The sequence below is a fragment of the Dendrobates tinctorius genome, unplaced genomic scaffold, assembly GCF_039654945.1.
Source record: "Dendrobates tinctorius isolate UK_male_01 unplaced genomic scaffold, ASM3965494v1 ptg000093l, whole genome shotgun sequence".
Lineage (NCBI taxonomy): Eukaryota > Metazoa > Chordata > Amphibia > Anura > Dendrobatidae > Dendrobates > Dendrobates tinctorius.
The window spans coordinates 15,601,110-15,619,619 of record NW_027361761.1 but is presented as its reverse complement, the minus strand read 5'-3'; the positions used below and the strand labels follow the sequence as shown (position 1 = coordinate 15,619,619).

Here is an 18,510-nt window from a genome sequence, read left to right as displayed (position 1 = left end):
CCTTGCTGGTTTGAAGATGTTTCAAAGTCTTTTAGGGCTTTTGTAAAAATGCATCAGAAACGTATGAAATCAACACGTCAAAACCGCACCAGAAATGCATCAAAATACCCATATTTTATGCTTTGCTTTTCCTGCCAAGAGAGACATTTTTGGGGAAGAAGTTTTTGCTGTAAATACTTAATATCTAGACATACTTTTAGGCCGGGGTCACACTTGCGAGAAACTCGCACAAGTCTCGCTTCTCAATACCCACCACTGCTGCCAGCACTCGGGACCGGAGAGTGCGGTTGCATGTATTTCTATGCAGCTGAGCGCTCCGGTCCGAGTGCCGGAAGCAGTGCCGGGTATTGAGACGCGAGACTCGTGCGAGTTTCTCGCAAGTCTGACCCCGGCCTTAGAGTGACTTTTCACAAGGGTGGATGCTTGTTTTAATATCATAATTTTTTAAGCCCAACCTGGAGACGTCAAATAACACACTTATGGCCAATCTTTTTTTTTTTTACAGAAACCTTTTACAAATCAAAAAACCTTTTACAAAGTGAAAAAAAGCCCATTAATTCCAACAGTGGTGACACAGTCATGTTTAATCACGACATCTTCAAGATCTCAGAGGACCTATCACAAGGTCAAAAAAGGCAATTTTGGTTTTATTGCTGATGGTCACCCAAATAATCAATTTTTATCTTTTTATATATTTGCCATACGGTTTCAGACATATGGACCTTGTATTGATTGTGCCCACCAATTCCTCTTTATGGTCTTTATCAAGGTGGCGTTACTCATGGGGTTTTTGTAGAGGTGTGCCTTTGGACCGATCTGCATAATTATCCTCTGAGCACTGCCAATTGAAGGGGTAACTGGAAAAAGATGATCTATCAATTTCTGTATAATGGGGGAAGATTAAAGTGAGATCATGGCCAGTTGTCTTGTTTTATTTGCATGGCCACATACTGGCAGAAACAGATGCCATTTGCTAAATGCCCAGGAGGCTCTGGGTCACCACAGGGAAAGTGTTTATTGGCTGTACAGTTGGCATAATCACTGGAAAAACTGATGATTGCATCTTCCCACATACATTTGGCCAGTTCAGTATCAGACCTGAAGGTCAGTTGGAACATTGATTTACATTCTTTCAAAGGTGCAAAGACGAAAACTAAATTGAATATAGAAGAGCAACCGGCAAGGATGGACGTCTCAACCAATAGTAGATTGGCTTCACCAGTTCTTTGTCTCAAGTTCTGAGTATCCTTTCTAAACACATGCTTTCTCCAGTAGTCTAGCTCACACATTGCAAATATATAAGGAATGAAAGATAATGGTATGTGCACAAAGTGCCACCAAGTTTGTTCCTGACATGCAAGCAAGAAAATCATCAGATAAACAGCTTGGAAAAAAACAGAAAATAAAATCAGGCACATTTTAGCTTCCATCCAGTTGGAGGATAAGAAATCAGTTGGGGTATCGTTTATCAGCTGAATGGCTTCCTTGTATATTTCAGGATCTTTCACAACAGCTTTCAGAGAGTCCGGAACACAAGTGTCAGAGAAAATTCCTGTGAGAGCTCTTTCATCATTTTCATTCACGGCTGCCAGGGACAGCAGATGTTTCCCGCCATATAGTATAGATGACTGGAAGTGAACCAAGACGTCTTCTGCTTCTTTAGCGTTGTTCCTCAGGAGCCTGTTGCACAGTTTTTCAAAGAACTGCTCATCGTCGGCTTCTAGATACGTTAGATGGCTGAGATACAGGGGCATTGGGCACGGCTTTAGCATGACGGGCACAATGGCCTTATGTGACATACAGTCCTGGAACATGGACAGATTGGCTTCAAAGAGGCACCAGCGACTCTGCACAAAATCTGGACTCAGCACCATCAACATTTTCTGACTCCTCTGAATGCTCTCAGTCATGTTTTCTATGATCGTCTTTCCTGCAGTAAAGTCACGATCATGAGAACAGATTTTAATGCTTGGAAATGTAACTTCCAGTCTGTGGATCAGCCGATGCACCCATCTAGAGTCCACGCCACTGAAGCTGATGAAAACATGGTACATGTCGTCCCCCGTGAGCTTAGGTACTGGGAAATAATCAGCGACACATGAGCTTGTTGAAGGTCCATTGTCACAATCTTGAGAATATTCCATTTTCTAAATCAGATTCCACCTGAGATGACGATGCAAAAAAAATAACTTTAGTCATTAGTGATTTTTCTGATTTAAATAAGCCAAATAGAAAGGCAAAGCAAAATATTAAATATTAAACAGTAATAATTAGAAAGCAAATAAAAAATATTATAAAGGATATTATAAGGGGTGCTGTAACACAACATATTAATCTTTATAATACAAGGAAATCTGGCAAAGGATTTTCTCTGCTAGTAGTAAAGAACTTTGTGAGAGACTGTCCTGGGGTGGCAGTGTCATAGATAGAGATCATAGGGCCCCATAGCAAAAGCTTTAATTGGGTATCTCTAAAAAAAGAAATATATATATATATATTTATGTATATGTATCGGATTTTGTGGATTATAAGACGCACTCCAAATTTTGAGGAGGAAGCTAGGAAGAAAATATTTCAATAAAATGTTGGTGCTTGTTATATTCTACTTTATGGTAGTGTACCTGGGGGGCAGTCGCTATGGAGTGGGGGCCCAAGTGACAGGATCACAGCTACAGGAAGCTAATGGAAGCAGGAGATGCTGCGGGTCCTAGGCTGGTAGGACGGGGTGTTCGGTGGCAGGAGTGGGGCGATGGTGAGGGCCCCAGGATGCTAAGATGGAGTGTATAGCAATGCAGGGGTTTCATCAACATTTTGCGAAAGCTCAGAGCCCTGCATCTTCCATACATTCTAATGTGGTGGACTCTCGAAAAATGACAGACAAAAGCAGCGCATGGGCAATTGAGATCTCAGAAGCCAAGACGATAACTCGATGCCGAGATTCTGGTCTGCATATGCCTGCCAGAGGCAGCCATTTTCCGGGAGTACACCGCATTGAAGAGTATGGAAAGTGCAGGGCTCTGGCCTTTCACAAAATGTCCTACCAGCCTGGTGCCCACAGCCATATTCCCACTCCTGTATCTGCCACCTCCAGTAGATTCTGGGACCCCACTCCACCGCAGCCTGTAAGCTCCACCGCAGCTACAATTCGAATTATAAGACGCACCCTTATTTTCCCAAACAATTGTGTCTCATAATCTGAAAAATATGGTTTATAATAATTTATCCCTAATGAAGCTCCTTAGTGTTCTCACCAGCAACCAAGAATACCCCTTTTATGGCCATTTTAAAGCATGATGCTCCCAAACTACCCACACTCACTGAGTATGGTATCCCAGAGTGAATCTCCGAAGATTTTCACTCCATATACACAGTGTAGTACCTGGCAGTATGAAGCTCCTAGTCATAAGCTACCCCACGCATAATGAGATCCTCCACAGCCTTCCAAACATGTTGCATATCAGCACAGCCCTTAAAGCAGTATGTGATCCAAAACTCATTATAGGAGCCCCCATTGACCCACACTCAGTATGGGAGCCACCCATGTAGTATGTGAACCACCACATCCCCTCACTCAGTATGAGAGCACTCATTTTTTATGGAACTCACCACAACTCCCTATTCAATATTATGCCCCCTACAGTCCTCCCACTTGGTATAATTAACTTAATGGCTCCTCACACAATATAATGGCACTTACCAGCCTCCTACACATTATAATGCCTCACAAGCCCCCACTAAATATTATGGCCCCCACCAAAACCTAATCAGTATGACTTGCCCCCACCAGCCCCATAATAAATGGGATTGGCCGCAGACCAGCTCCTCATTCTGTATGATGGCCTCTGCAAGTACTGACAAAAGGAAAAATAAGCACTACTCATCTTGTCCCATTCCCTCGACATGCTCCTCCAGTCTGTAAAGTGTTAGTATCAACAGTATCAATGTCCTGAGGAAGCGGATACCACTGAAATCGTGAGGATATGGAAAAGGGGCCTGGGACCAAGCAGCGCCAAGCCTTTCCTGACTCACAGGGCCCATAGCGGCTCCCCTGGGCGGTGATAACTATGCATAGGAGAGTAAACTTGACGGCAGAGCTGTTATGAAGTTATTTAGAGTACAGAAATACTGTCCACATTAGCAGCGTCAATGCAAACACCTGAATGCTAAGGCTGCCACCTAAGGCCTGTTTCACATTTCCGTTTTTTGACGGCAGGCCAAATCCACCAGAGCGGTTAAAAACGGATCCGCTTCCGCCATGGGCCAAACGGATGCCACTGGAACCGTGGTGTGGACGGATCCACTGGAGTCGGCATATGGGAAAAATTTAAAGGTCTTGAAAGGAGAGAGAGAGGAAGAGACATGAGCAATTGAAAATAATGGTCCGTCGCTCAGAAAAAACGTTTCAGAGTCTGTCTCCTCCACCAGGATCCATCAAAAAATGGATGTGATGGACGACCATATGGGGAAAAAACGGATCCGCCAAAAAAGGGGCGGATCCGTTTTTTTCTAAAAGTGGCAGATTTTGACTGACGTCAAAAAATGAAAATGTGAAACAGGCCTAAGCCAGCCAGCAAGATTTGAGGCATGACATCAGGAGTACGTGCTAAGGTTCACTATTGTGAATTGATGCACAGAGGAACAGAATAAGCTGGTGGTAGAAGGAGGATGCAACATCTCATTGACCTCTTTACTTTCTCCACTGGGATGCCGGGCAACAATGTCACAGCCTTTCTCCAACACTCTACCATGAATCTAAAGACCCGCTGGAAATATATGATGAGTGACCACATTATCCAGCCTAGTACAAACCCTCAGGCATCCCTCATGATACTGGTGAAGCAGAAGGATGTGAGTATGACAGATATCAGAGAATCAATTTGATGCAAATCAAATATGTACTGACTTTTTAGGAATTTGGGGAATTTGAACAATTTCTCAGTCAATTCATGCTAGTTGCCATAAATGGTTGCCACCTTTAAACATTGCAGAAAGTTGTGTCAGTCAGACTTAACAAACTCTGATAAGGCAGGACAGACTTCCCTATAATGTTTTGCAGCTATCACATCACATGGTATAGCACAGCCAATTGGAAATACTATCATAGCCTGTATAAAATCAGAGGCAGGGAATGCAGCAGCTATTTTGGAAATAATCTGAAAAAAGAGAGGACATTGCAGCTCACAGCTTAGTGGTAGAGCGAGGACTCCTAACAATAGCTGAAGAGAAGTTATTGTGAGGAGTCACGCATTATAGATGTATCTACAGCACCTTCCATTATCATTTCTCATCCCTCGGTTAAATTTGACGGACGTGGTTTTTTTTTACACCTGTTCTATGCAAACATTGTAATGTCTTCCATGGACAGTCCATATGCAAGCACAGTGCACCTTTGGAAATGCACTCTAGGGCTCCATGCTGCCGAGAGACAAAGCATAGGATAGATGATTGGTTTTAAGGACTATATAAGGCAGGTTTCACATTTGCACTTCAGGGAGCAGCGACGGCCTGCGCACAGCCGCCACTAAGCCCCGCCCCTGCCACGCCTCTGCCGGTAGCTCCGCCTCCGGGCGCATGACGCTGTATGCATCATGCGTCCCCTATCTTTATCACTGAGGATGCAAGCTGTGCGCAGTATGCATTTGGCGGTGCCTGCGTCCTTTTTACGGTGCGCCGAGCGCAACCAAATTGCAACAGGTTGCGTTTGGCGCTGGTCGGCACACCGTCAAAAAGACGCAGGTGCCGCCAAAATGCATACTGCGCACGGCCTGCGTTCTCAGTGATAAAGATAGGGGACGCATGACGCATGCAGCGTCATGTGCCCGGAGGTGGAGCTACTGCCAGAGGCGCGGCAGAGGGCGGGGCTTAGCGGCGGCCGTGCGCAGGCCGTCGCTGCGCCCTGAAGCGCAAATGTGAAGCCGGCCTAACACATGCCCATTTATTCAGATGATAAATGGTGGATGAAGGGGGAATATGGTTCACTCACCATCCGCAAGTCCAGGCGCTTAGTCTCTTCCGCAGCTTCTAATATCAGATATTGGCTGCAGTGCTGATGTCTCATCGACTGCCTATTAGTGATCTCAGCAACTCTACCTATGCAAATGAGACACTCTTCTCAGCGTCCTGAACTCACTGATTGGCTGTCACTGGGTCAACATGATATAAGTGCTACTGCCAATACCAGGCCCTGGAAGCAGCCGCGGAGACTCAGCAGCGGACCTAGAGAGGGTGCGTAAAGTGAGGTTTGTTGTTTTTATACACCCTGCGCCTGGAAAATTATGAAAGCGTTAAACACCTTTAAGCCTGTTGATCAGATGTACCTGCATTGCCCCAACCATTGTTATAACTCTCAAGAAGGAATGATATCCAGCACCAAAAGTGTAGTGTATCAGTGAGGCATCAGGAAGGCACACAGCATGAGAGAATATTGTGAGTGAAGGGGCTGTAGTAGAGGAGCCAAAAAGAGTGTGGTGCGCAGATTCATTCACTTACTGCTCCACAAAATGAGATGAATCAGTGAACACGGTGCAGCATCACCACAAGCCTACACTAGATGGCACTTTAGAGCCAAAATGCAGCTCTAGGATTTGCATCATACTTTCGGTTTTAGGCGCAACAAGTAGAGGTAGGAAAATGCAAGTGCAATATGTGAAGACAGAGAGAGTTATCATCAGTCAGTTAATGGGAATCTGTCACCAGGTTTTTGGCACCTAATCTGAGAGCAGCAAAATGTAGAGACAGAAACCCTAATTCCAATAATGTATCACTTACTAGTCTTGTTGAGGGAGCTATTGAGGGAGGGCTAAATTAACCCTTCACGGTTGAGCCAGTGATGTCCAAATTATTCCACAGAGTGTTGCTAGCAACTCAAATGACCACACGGAGACGGGGGTCTCTGTACGGGAGGATCGAGACAGATCACTAGTCCCCTTTATTTTAGTCACTTCTTTTATAATCTTTTGCTTAATTATGCAAAGTTCTCAACCACCAATAGTATCATGGTAATACTTCACTTTATAAGCCAATAATATTGCAAGAAAACCGGAAACTACATATATGTCCGTATCCAAAAGTAGTAAAATGGCATATTCTTCAGAATTCTACACCCCCGGTTCCCTTATCTTGCACCTGATGGGAACAGTCTGGTTTCATGACAACCTGAACTGTTTTCATCCTAATTACAAAAATTTATCTTACAGCAACAAAAATGGAGAAACAAAACCTTCAGAGAATGGATAAAACGAAACTTCAGCTTTGATTTTAGTTTTAACCCTTCACAGTCTAATTGCTTTTGCTTCAATAATATGTATATTTTATAAGCAGGATACTATTATTATTAGTCCAACCATGGCCAAAACACTTTGACAGCCTTCTACCTATGCACAGTGTGCAAAGAAATCTGACAATCAGAGCTGGGGTTATAACATAGCTCAGCATTCACTGTAAAGTGACACACTGCTGCAATCAGGGTCTCTGCACTCAGATGGAATAACAAAAACCTGGTCACAGATTCCCTGGAAAATGACATCGATATAAGAACTAATTAACAGTACTCTGTAGGACACTATATTGAACTGCTGCAGTTGGATCTGACTACTGAGTAACACTTCGGGAGACAATATAAGTATACTGACTCAGTAGTCAGAATCAATTGCAGCAGTTCAATGTTGTCTTCTACAGAGTATTGTTAATTAGTTCTTATGCAAGATGTCCCATCTGAGAGCAGAACGATGTATACAGTTATGCTCAAAAGTTTACATACCCCGGCAGAATTTTTCCTTTCTTGGCCTTTTTTCAGAGAATATCAATGATAACACCAAAACTTCTTCTCCACTCATAGTTAGTAGAGATGAGCGACTTTACCTTTTTTCTGGTTGAGTCGGTTTTCATGAAACCCGACTTTCGCAAAAGTCGGGTTGAACGAAATCGGTCGATTATCGTGAAAAGTCGAAGGCCGACTGAAACACAAAACCCAATGCAAGTCAATGGGGAAGAAAAGTCGGCAGTGAGTGGAGGACAGGAAACACACCTACAGTGCCCATTTGAATGCCAAAAACATCAATTCTGATTACTGAAGCTTTTCAATCTTAATTTTCTTCATAATACTAGTTACGCACTGAAAAATGGGGGTTATTTGGCTAAATTTGTGGGGGGGGGGGGGTAGGGCTGGCTACAGATTTTCATGTGCCCTGGGCCAAAGAGCGCCCCTTTAACACATGCCACAACTCATCATGCTCCGATACCGCAGAGAAATAGCGTAATAGTACAATGAAAAATACTTCACTTCTTACATCTCATGACTGATATCCATTTTTAATAGCTCCAAAAACGGACAGTATCTTACTCTATACAGTATTATGGCCACCGCATAGTGCACTATACAGAGTAATGAGGCCCATATATTTCTCCATACAGAATCATTGGTGCCATATAATGTTCCATACGGTATATGATGAGCTCCACATAATGCTACAGTATATGTTGGTCCCCATGGATGAAGCTCCACTGTTTTATGGGCCCAAATAATGCTCCATACATAATGGGCCCAATTTCTAATGCTCTAGTGTATAATGTGCCCTGTAAATGCTGCTCCAGTGTCTGATGTCCACCTTTGGAATGCTCCAGTGTATGGTAGGCCCCATATATCATTCTCCAGAGTATAGTGCTCCACAAAAATTGCTGTCCCAACATTGAAAACAATTAAATAAGTCTCTTTGCTATGGAATCCCTGTACTAGTCTGGACTCCTCATCGTCCCCATCGTCCATCTCACTGCACTTGGCTGTTTAGGCAGAGGGAGTACAGACGTGATGTCATTGCGCTCTCTGATCAGACTATCACTGTCAGGAAACGCGGAAGACGTCATGGTGGTGGAGCAGGGAGAGGTAAGTATTTCAACTTTGCAAGTGCTGTGATACTGAGCAAGCAGGGGGGCCCACTCTTTGGCAACGGCAGTGGCACAGGGCCCCTCTAATAGTACGGCGGCGTGTGGTGGTGTGTCTGACGGGGGTGTCTGACGGCGGGTGGGGGTGGGGAGACACTTTTGCGTACTATGAGGGGCCCTGTGCCAGTACCGTCGCCCATGAGTATGCCCCCCCACCAGCTCAAGGAACCTGCACCTTCATCTGCACCTTCCTCTTTGTCACCATGTAAGGTGGTATAGTATGCGGGAAGGGGAACCTGAGTTTCCGCTGGGTCAGATTCTGGCTGTATAGAGTGTGAGGGGAATGTAGTGGTCTGGGTCAATGTACCAGCAGAATCATCTAGCAGTGGCTGGGCATCAGTGCACTTGTGGTGTCCCCAGGAGTACGGTCGCCATAGTGGCATTACCTTCCTTCTAGGGAGTGTGATGTCATGCTTGGGAGCAACGAAGGATCTCTCTAGCAGTTAAACCAACACACAACACATTTCCCACTCCACGCCAGCAGGGAGATCTCTGAACATGACAGCTGAGGAGCTGCTCTCTGTGGTCGGGAGGAGGTAAGTTAGGCCATTCTGTGCAGGGAAGGGGAAGTGTGTGGACGTGAGAAGGGGAGCTGGAGGATGAGCAGAGTTAAGGCTCACTCCTAGCTGGAGCGCATGGTCCGGATTCCGGTCTCCAATTTTGTAGGGACACTGACGTTCCTGCAGCAGAATCCGGAGGAAGTAGCAGCTGTAAATGCTCTGTACCCAACTGAGGCTCGGAGGCCCCAGCATCGACGTGTGTGAGCCAGAAGGAAAAGACTACGGCTGCCAGCCATACGAGAAAGTTCCAAAAGACAGTCATCAGGGGGAACTCCATTGAACTCAGCACTGCGAGTACCTCAGATAAGCGCTAGAACGGAGGCCACACTACCTATCTGTAGAGAGAGAAATCTAAATTGGCTTCCAGGCTGACCAACTCCTTCTCCATCTGTACTCTGGGTCCTGGACAGCACCTACCAAGTACAGGTAAAGAAACTGCACAACAGTGTCTGTCATCTTTCTCCTGCGCCTGGCGCACGGCTCAGCTACATCCTGCACTGCACACCATCTCCCAACTCTTTCATCTGCCCTGCGACTATGGCCCTACCTGTGCAGGTCTTCTACATCTTAGCTGAACCACAACATCTGTCGCACAGAAGCGACACTGCAGCGCTGGTCAATCTAACCAGAAACCAGGGGTGGCGTCACGTATCATTCACCTATAAACGTAATTCACCCCTTTGCATGGACGCCCAGGGCCACGGAACGGGTCACCACCACCGTGACACATCCCTGTGAGACACCGGCCCGGTACTGATTAACCCCATTGCCCTGGCTGGCCACCCACACTCCATGTCAGATTCATCTTAGACTGGGGAATTCAAGATTTGACTTGATAACCCAGGCATGGTATGATAGAAAGAGCTACATGGACTAATGTGAAGTGTGGCCTGCTGCCTCATTCAGTTTGGGTGTGGGTGCAGGACACAAGGACCAGGAGCCAGCACTTGACCAGGAGCCAGCACTTGATCACTCAATGCTTGCATTTTTTGAAACTTCAGAAGAGGCGAGCATATTTGATGGAGTCTGTTTCGGCAATGTAAGCCAAAAGCAGTTCCTCATGCTCTGCCTTTAAAAGCGGTTAACCTACTCCCAGAAAAGGTATCATTCCAGGCGTTCTGGAGCCAGACCATGACGCAGGCTCAACACCTCCTGCCTTAGCTGCTATTGTGCTTTTGCCACTACCAGCAGATGCACCGCCACCATCATCACCAGCTGGCCCCACCGCGCCCACGTCCGCGGCCTCTTCCACCAAACTTCAACATTTTGCACAAAATAGACACAAAATAACATCAGATATATGGCACTGTATCAGAAATGTGCAGCTCTATTCAGTCAAAGGATAATTGTCAATTTCCATATATATTCCATCAGTCACACAGAGACGCTCACAGGCTCAGTATGGATTAGACAAGAATATAAAAAGTAGACAAAGTGTACAGTATCATCAGAAAGCTGGTATATATAGCATAGTTTAAACATTAACAATGTACGTATATATATCAGGAGTAGTGTTGAGTCACCACAGGAGGCAAGTTCGTTGAATGTTCGTCGAACCCCATTGAAAACAATGGCAGGCAAACACAAACACATACAAACACATAGAAAACAATTACAAAACACCTTAAAAGGTGTCCCAAAGCAGAGAAAATGCTCAGAAGACAAAAATTACATATGGAAAAGGGCAACTACATTTAGAAAAGAGGTGGAGGAGTAAAAGGAGGAGGTGGAGGAGACACAGATATAGGCTTGTCATTCCCTTATGAAGTCAAGAAAGGCTGGAATAAAAATGTAAAATACCAACAAAAAAAAAAAATTCTGAAATCGAACATGATCATATACCGTCGGACTTCCCACCAATAAATTATGCCAACTGGCGATCGGGCGGCATTATTCCCACGAACCTCCAAACAGCGCCCATGAAGGCAAAGTGTTTGCTTTCTGGGGGCAGTATGATTGCAAAGCTGAACCTTAAAGGAATGTCCAAAAGGGCAACACCAGGAGTGGAGCCTGCGGCTTAATTGGACTCCACCCGGGAAACCTCAACCATGCCACCTCAAGAAAAGATGCACATATTGAAAGCTTTGTCGATTGTGTGTGTGGTGTGGTATGTCCGTTTGTAGTTGTGCTAGCAATTTGTCAGCTTTATTCCGTTAACGAACGAGACTCCGGCATGCCCCCGCGGTACGTGTCAAGCTTACTAGAGGGATATGCAAGGCTCTGGCACAATCTTGGTCTATCATGACGTTACATGTCCGGGGCTGCATGCGCGCTACACTGAAAGGACCAGCTTTTGTCGCTTACAGGTGCAGATAACCAGCAGAACACCGTTAGTGATGGGGATCTGTGATTCCAATTATTCCCCGCGAACAATGATTTCCCAGTAAGTGCAGGTCAACCGCAATTCCTAAATTAGGCCTAACTGGCATTCCTGAAAAAATGCAAAAAATTATGTGTCCAAACCACAGTTGCTGTAGCTTGCTTAACAGCTCGGCAGCCGTTCTCAGGCCCAGTATGGATTCGACAAGATTCTAGAAAGTTGATAAAGGGTACAGTTTCACCGGGTAACACGTATATATGTAGCATAGTATACACATTAAAAACCTATGTCTATATATCAGGAGGCAGGCTCAGATGGTCTCAGGCCCAGTATGGATTAGACATGATTGGACAAAGGTGAGAAAGGGTACCGTATCACTGGATAACAGGTATGTATAGCATAGTTTACACATTAAAAACCTATGTCTATATAACAGGAGGCAGGCTCAGACGGTCTCAGGCCCTGTATGGATTACACGTGATTGGACAAAGGTGAGAAAGGGTACCGTATCACTGGATAACAGGTATGTATAGCATAGTTTACACATTAAGAATGAAGGTCTATATAACAGGAGGCAGGCTCAGACGGTCTCAGACCCAGTATGGATTAGACGTGATTGAACAAAGGTGAGGAAGGGTACCGTATCACAGGATAACAGGTATGTATAGCATAGTTTACACATTAAAAACCTATGTTTATAGATCAGGAGGCAGGCTCAAACGGTCTCAGGCCCAGTAAGGATTTGACCAGCTTGTAAAAAGTTGAGAAAGGGTACATTATCACTGGATAGCAGGTATATATAGCATAGTTTAAATATTTAAAATCTCCGTGTTCTCAGTATGGATTAGACAACAATCTAAAAAGTAGAAAAAAGGAAATGCATTTGAAGCGTACACCAGTATACACTTTTGGTGGTATTTTTAAATCTTCATGTATATTTCTGTCTCAGTAAGACAGTCCAGACTCTCCGCAATAGGAAATGAGATGCATACAATTATTGACATAAATTCTAGTGATTGCAGAAAACTAGGAATTCCTATTCATGGGATAAACTTCCGTCACAATTCTCAGAGGCGATGCAGACCCTTAATTAATTAGTGTGTGGAGACAGCGAAAACCTTTCTTTATGAAGAAAGTGTTGCTGTATCGCAGTACCGTTGATCCCATCGCCATTACTCATATCCATCCAATTTTGATCACAGGTAGAGATCTAAACATGGTGCTCACTGCCTATCATGCTCTGTCACATAACTTTGGAGTGCAAAAGACAGAAGCCACAGGCCGTAGGCGGTTCATTTGGATTTTCATGAGAGGGCACATTTAAAAATGTACGCTGGAATGTCACACGTCTGTGGGTAGGAAAACTGAAAGCTGATGAGAAACCACCACTGCATCTCATTGTGAGTCGACGTCCATAAGAAATGGAAGCCATTGATCATCTGAAGCTACATCCCGGCCAGCGGGACAGGGCATTGCTACGCCTTAACCATCATCTTCTATCAGTTCACCAAATTTGTAGTGGCAGTCCCAGTGAAGGATTTGACAGCCCAGACTACACAGCGGAGGAGCAGGGAGAGGTAAACATTGAAAATGATGGGGCCCTGCCCAAGCAAGGGGGGCCCACTCATGGGCGTCGGTACTGGCACCGGGCCCCTCATGGTACGGTGGTGTGTCTGACTGCGGGTGTGCACCCCCACCGTCAGAGACACTTGATTGCACTATGAGGGACCCTGTGCCAGTGCCCACGCCCAAGAGTCGGCCCACCCACCTGTCCAGGGCAATGGCACTCGCACGGTTGCGTGCGCTAGGTGGTGACCCCGGCCATGGGGGAGGAGGCAGCCCAGTTAGGGAGGTTTACAAAATGCATATGTTGATGTGGGACATTCACCTGCTGCTAAAGGCGAAACTGGTCAAGTCCCAGGAAGAGGCGGACCAAAGAAAGCCATTTTTCTGTCAACCTATGTGTCATCAGGGTAAGGTGTGACAAAATCCTTGGAAACCCATGCATGGTTCATTTTAATGAAGGTTAGATCATCCACATTTTGGGTCGACAGACAGGTCCTTTTTTCTGTCAGGATTGATAAAGCAGCACTGAAGACTCTTTCCGATAGCACACTTGCAGCTGGGCAAGCGAGCTCCAGTTAGGCATATTGTGCCAATTCAGGCCAGGTGTCCAGTTTAGCGGCCCAATAGTCAAATGGGAATGACCTGTGAGGGAGAACATCGATATGGGAGGAAAAGTAGTTTGTAACCATAGTTGACAAGTGCTGTCTCCTGTCACTTTCAATTGATGCAGTATTAACAGTCGTGTGAGCGGGACTTGAAAAATCAGTCCACAACATGGTCATGAAACCCCTGTCTCCAACGCCACTTCTGATGTGTGCACCACCAACACCTCTTCCAAGTTGCTCCCGGCCCCTACGACTCGTGTGACAACCATCACCGCTGCTGTGTGCTGGGAATGCAGAGTTGCTTGTTTGTTAGCAAACATTAGGTCAAGGTTCTCCTGTGGCATGATGTTTTGGAATTTGCCTTTATAGCGTGGATCCAGGATGCTGGCCAACCAGTAGTCATCATCGTTCATCATTTTGGCAATGCGGAGGTCCCTTTTTAGGATCTGCAAGGCATAATCTGACATGTGGGCCAATGTTCCCAGTGTCAATGATGCACTGCAAGTGCTGGGTGGAAGAGCACTTTCAGGCAAATCCACATCCCTCCAGTCACGCACAAACCCAGTAACAGACATTGCCACGCCAACATTTTCTCTTGCCCCATGAGAAGCATCCTCCTCCCCTAAATAATCATCCCCATCATCATCCTCCTCCTCCTCTCCTTCCTCCACCTCGTCCATGACAGTTCCCTGAACAGACAATGGCTGACTGTCATCAAGGCTTCCCTCCTCCTCTTCCTCATCATCCTCGGCTGCAGACGCCTGCTCCTTGATGTGTGTCAAAGTTTGCATGAGCAGAGGCATAAGTGGGATGCTCATGCTTATGATGGCGTCGTCTGCGCTTACCTGCCGTGTGCATTCCTCATAACATTGAAGGACTTTACAGAGGTCTTTCAGCTTCGACCACTGCACACTTGTCAACTCCATGTCTGCCCTCAAAGTGCCTGGCCGTGTATCCTCCCACAAATGCATTACGGCCTGCCTCTGTTTGCACTGCCGCTCAACTATGTGCAGGGTGGAGTTACACCTTGTTGCAACGTCGATAATTAGGCGGTGCTTGGGAAGGTGGAGCAATCGCTGCAGCTTCTGCATACGACTGTAGTGTATCGGCGACCGGCGGATGTGCGAGCACAGTCTTTGAACCTTATGGAGCAGGCCTGTTAACTCCGGATAATTAGTGAGGAAGCACTGCACCACCAGGTTCAAGGTGTGAGCCAAGCAAGGTATGTGTCTGAGTTTTGAAAGGGCTATGGCTGCCACAAAATTCCGGCCGTTATCACTGACTACCTTGCCTGCCTCAAGATGTACACTGCCCAGCCATGACTCAGTTTGACGCTGGAAGTAGTCGGCAAGTACCTCCGCCGTGTGTCTGTCGCCCAAACACATCATCTGCAACACAGCCTGCTGACGCTTTCCACTAGTTGATCGATAGTGGGAAAAATCGTGTGCACCACTGTCAGCTGCGGATGCAGTGCTCGTGCGACTGTGCTCTGTGGACGAGCTTTCACTTCTGGAGGAGGAGGAGGAGGGTCGAATGCCTACAGCCAACTGTTTCCTATACCGTGGGCTAGGCAGCACTGTGCCATCACAGCTGTCCCCTGTGGACCCTGCATCCACCACATTAACCCAGTGCGCAGTGATGGACACGTAACGGCCCTGGCCATGCCTACTGGACCATGCATCATTTGTGAGGTGCATCTTTCCACTCACTGATTGCTTGAGTGCATGGACAATGTGGTCTTTCACATGAAGGTGGAGGGCTGGGATGGCTTTGCGAGAAAAGAAGTGGCGACTGGGTAGGCCATAGCGTGGTACTGCGTAGGCCATGAGTTCGCAGAAAGCTGCGCTTTCAACCAACCAATAGGGCATCATCTCTAACGAGATTAGTTTGGCAATGTAGGTGTTCAAACCCAGTGTACGCGGATGAGAGGATGAGTACTTTCTTGTCCTACTCATTGTCTCTGGTAGGGTGAGCTGGACTTGAGAGCTGCATATGGTGGAACTAGCAGTGGACATGGCGGACTGAGAGAGGGTTGATGATGGTGATGGAGTTGGTGTTCTTTCTGATAGCCTAGATTCAGTCTTTCATTGCAATAACAGTGTGATTCCCTGACTGATTTGCCCTTGCGACTACAACTCAACATTTGCTGCTGGTGGTGTGCTAACCGGTGGACTTACAGTGGGGGAAGCAATGTAGCGTTGCTGACTACCTTCTTTGGGAGCAGTAGCACATGTGGTACGTGAGTTTTGGTAGTCCGTCCATGCTTGCAAGTGCATGGTGGTTAAATGTCTTAGCATGCAACTGGTATTCAAATTTCTCAGATTTTTCCCTCGGCTAAAGGTCTTTGCGCACTTCTTACAGATAACCTTTGCCTGATCATTAGGATTTTGTTCAAAAAAGTGCCACACTGCACTCTTCCTACTATGGAAGACATTTTGAGGCCTTGCACGCTGTGCTATTTTGACCGTCTGGCCAAGCTGTCCTGCAACACTTTTGGTTTTTGTAACCCGTTTTTGGACTGCTCCGGGCCTGCCAGATAACAGCTGTTGCGATGTCGATGCCCGCTGCGGATGCTCCTCCTCCTCTTCTGAGCTATTGGCAGCAGCACCCTCTACCCCCAATGGATGCCAATCTGGGTCAACAACTGGGTCATCCATCACCTCCTCTTCAATGTCATGTGCACGTTCCTCTGTGTCACCGTGTCACCGTGTATGGTGGTACAGTATGCGGGAAGGGGCACCTGAGTTTCATCTAGGTCAGATTCTGGCTCAGTACACTGAGAGGACAATGTAGTGCTCTGAGTGAATGTATCAGCAGAATCATCTATCAGTGGCTGTGCATCAGTGCACTCCATGTCAGATTCATCTTTGCCTGGGTTATTCACGATTTGACTTGATAACCCAGGCATGGTATGTGCAAACAGCTCCATGGAGTAATCTGTAGTGTGGCCTGCCGCATCCTTCAATTTTGGCTGGGGTGAAGGACACAAGGAAAGGTGTGGTTCATGATCATGAGCCTCCAATGATGACTCAGTGCTTTTATTTTTTAAAACTTCAGAAGAGGAGGCGATAGAGCTGGAGGATGAGTCAGCAATGTAAGCCAAAATTTGCTCTTGAAGCTCTGGCTTTAAAAGCGGTTTACCTACTCCCAGAAAAGGGAGCCTTCGAGGCCTTGTGAAGCCAGACGATGACGCAGGCTCAACACCTCCTGCATTAGGTGCTATTTTGCTTTTGCCACTACCAGCAGATCCACCACCAACACCAACACCATCATTACCAGCTGCCAACCCCCGCCCACTTCCATAGACTCTTCCACCACACTTCCTCATTTTTGGGGAAAATGTACCCAAAAAACCACCAACTATATGGTATTTTAAAACAAGGTACAAGGTGTATATAGTAGTGGGGAGAATTTGAATCTCTCTAGTCTTCAGGACACAGTTGGATTCTGTAAGGCCCTGTTTATTTTACACCGCAATGTGACAGGCAGATTATGGATGGTGTAAGAAAGGTGGATAGAGGACTGTGGAGAATTGGAATCTCTCTAGACTTCAGGACACAGTTGGATTCTGTCAGGCCCTTTTTATTTTACACCGCAATGTGACAGGCAGATTATGGATGGTGTAAGAAAGGTGGATAGAGGACTGTGGAGAATTGGAATCTCTCTAGACTTCAGGACACAGTTGGATTCTGTCAGGCCCTGTTTATTTTACACCGCAATGTGACAGGCAGATTATGGATGGTGTAAGAAAGGTGGATAGAGGACTGTGGAGAATTAGAATCTCTAGACTTCAGGACACAGTTGGATTCTGTCAGGCCCTTTTTATTTTACACCGCAATGTGACAGGCAGATTATGGTTGGTGTAAGAAAGGTGGATAGAGGACTGTGGAGAATTGGAATCTCTCTAGACTTCAGGACACAGTTGGATTCTGTCAGGCCCTGTTTATTTTACACCGCAATGTGACAGGCAGATTATGAATGGTGTAAGAAAGGTGGATGGAGGACTGTGGAGAATTGGAATCTCTCTAGACTTCAGGACACAGTTGGATTCTGTCAGGCCCTGTTTATTTTACACCGCAATGTGGCAGGCAGATTCTGGATGTTGTAAGAAAGGTGGATAGAGGACTGTGGAGAATTGGAATCTCTCTACACTTCAGGACACAGTTGGGTTCTGTCAGGCCCTGTGTCTATAACACCGCAATGTGACTGGCAGAAATTGCCTAGTGTATGACAAACTACAAGGTGTATATAGAATTGGGCAGAATTGGAATCTCCCTAGAGTGTAGGTCTGTAAGAACGGACAAAATCCTTGGCTTTTCCTTACAGAGTCGCACTCTTAGATAGCTTCAATTTGGCCATGATAACAGCCGTTACACGGTACTGAGAGAGGAGCGTGCACGTACACTGATGTACGGTGTATGTAAAATTGTCAAGCTCCATGTTTTTGTATACGGACGGACACATGCTGTCTCTCTCTAGTTTTGAATGTAATCAAACAGCAAATATACTAAACTGTTTG

General features: G+C 46.0%; 1 protein-coding gene across 1 annotated transcript in view; it reads right to left on the bottom strand.

Annotated features, from left to right (window-relative positions):
• Nucleotides 1–496: 496 nt before the first annotated feature.
• LOC141098658 (uncharacterized) overlaps nucleotides 497–18,510 on the bottom strand; it is a 34,917-nt gene continuing 16,903 nt past the window's right edge. Inside the window, exon 2 of the mRNA XM_073586628.1 lies at nucleotides 497–2,163. Within this exon, the coding sequence (XP_073442729.1) occupies nucleotides 912–2,144 (1,233 nt within the window). The 5' untranslated portion in view covers nucleotides 2,145–2,163 and the 3' untranslated portion in view covers nucleotides 497–911. The remainder of the gene's footprint in view (nucleotides 2,164–18,510) is intronic.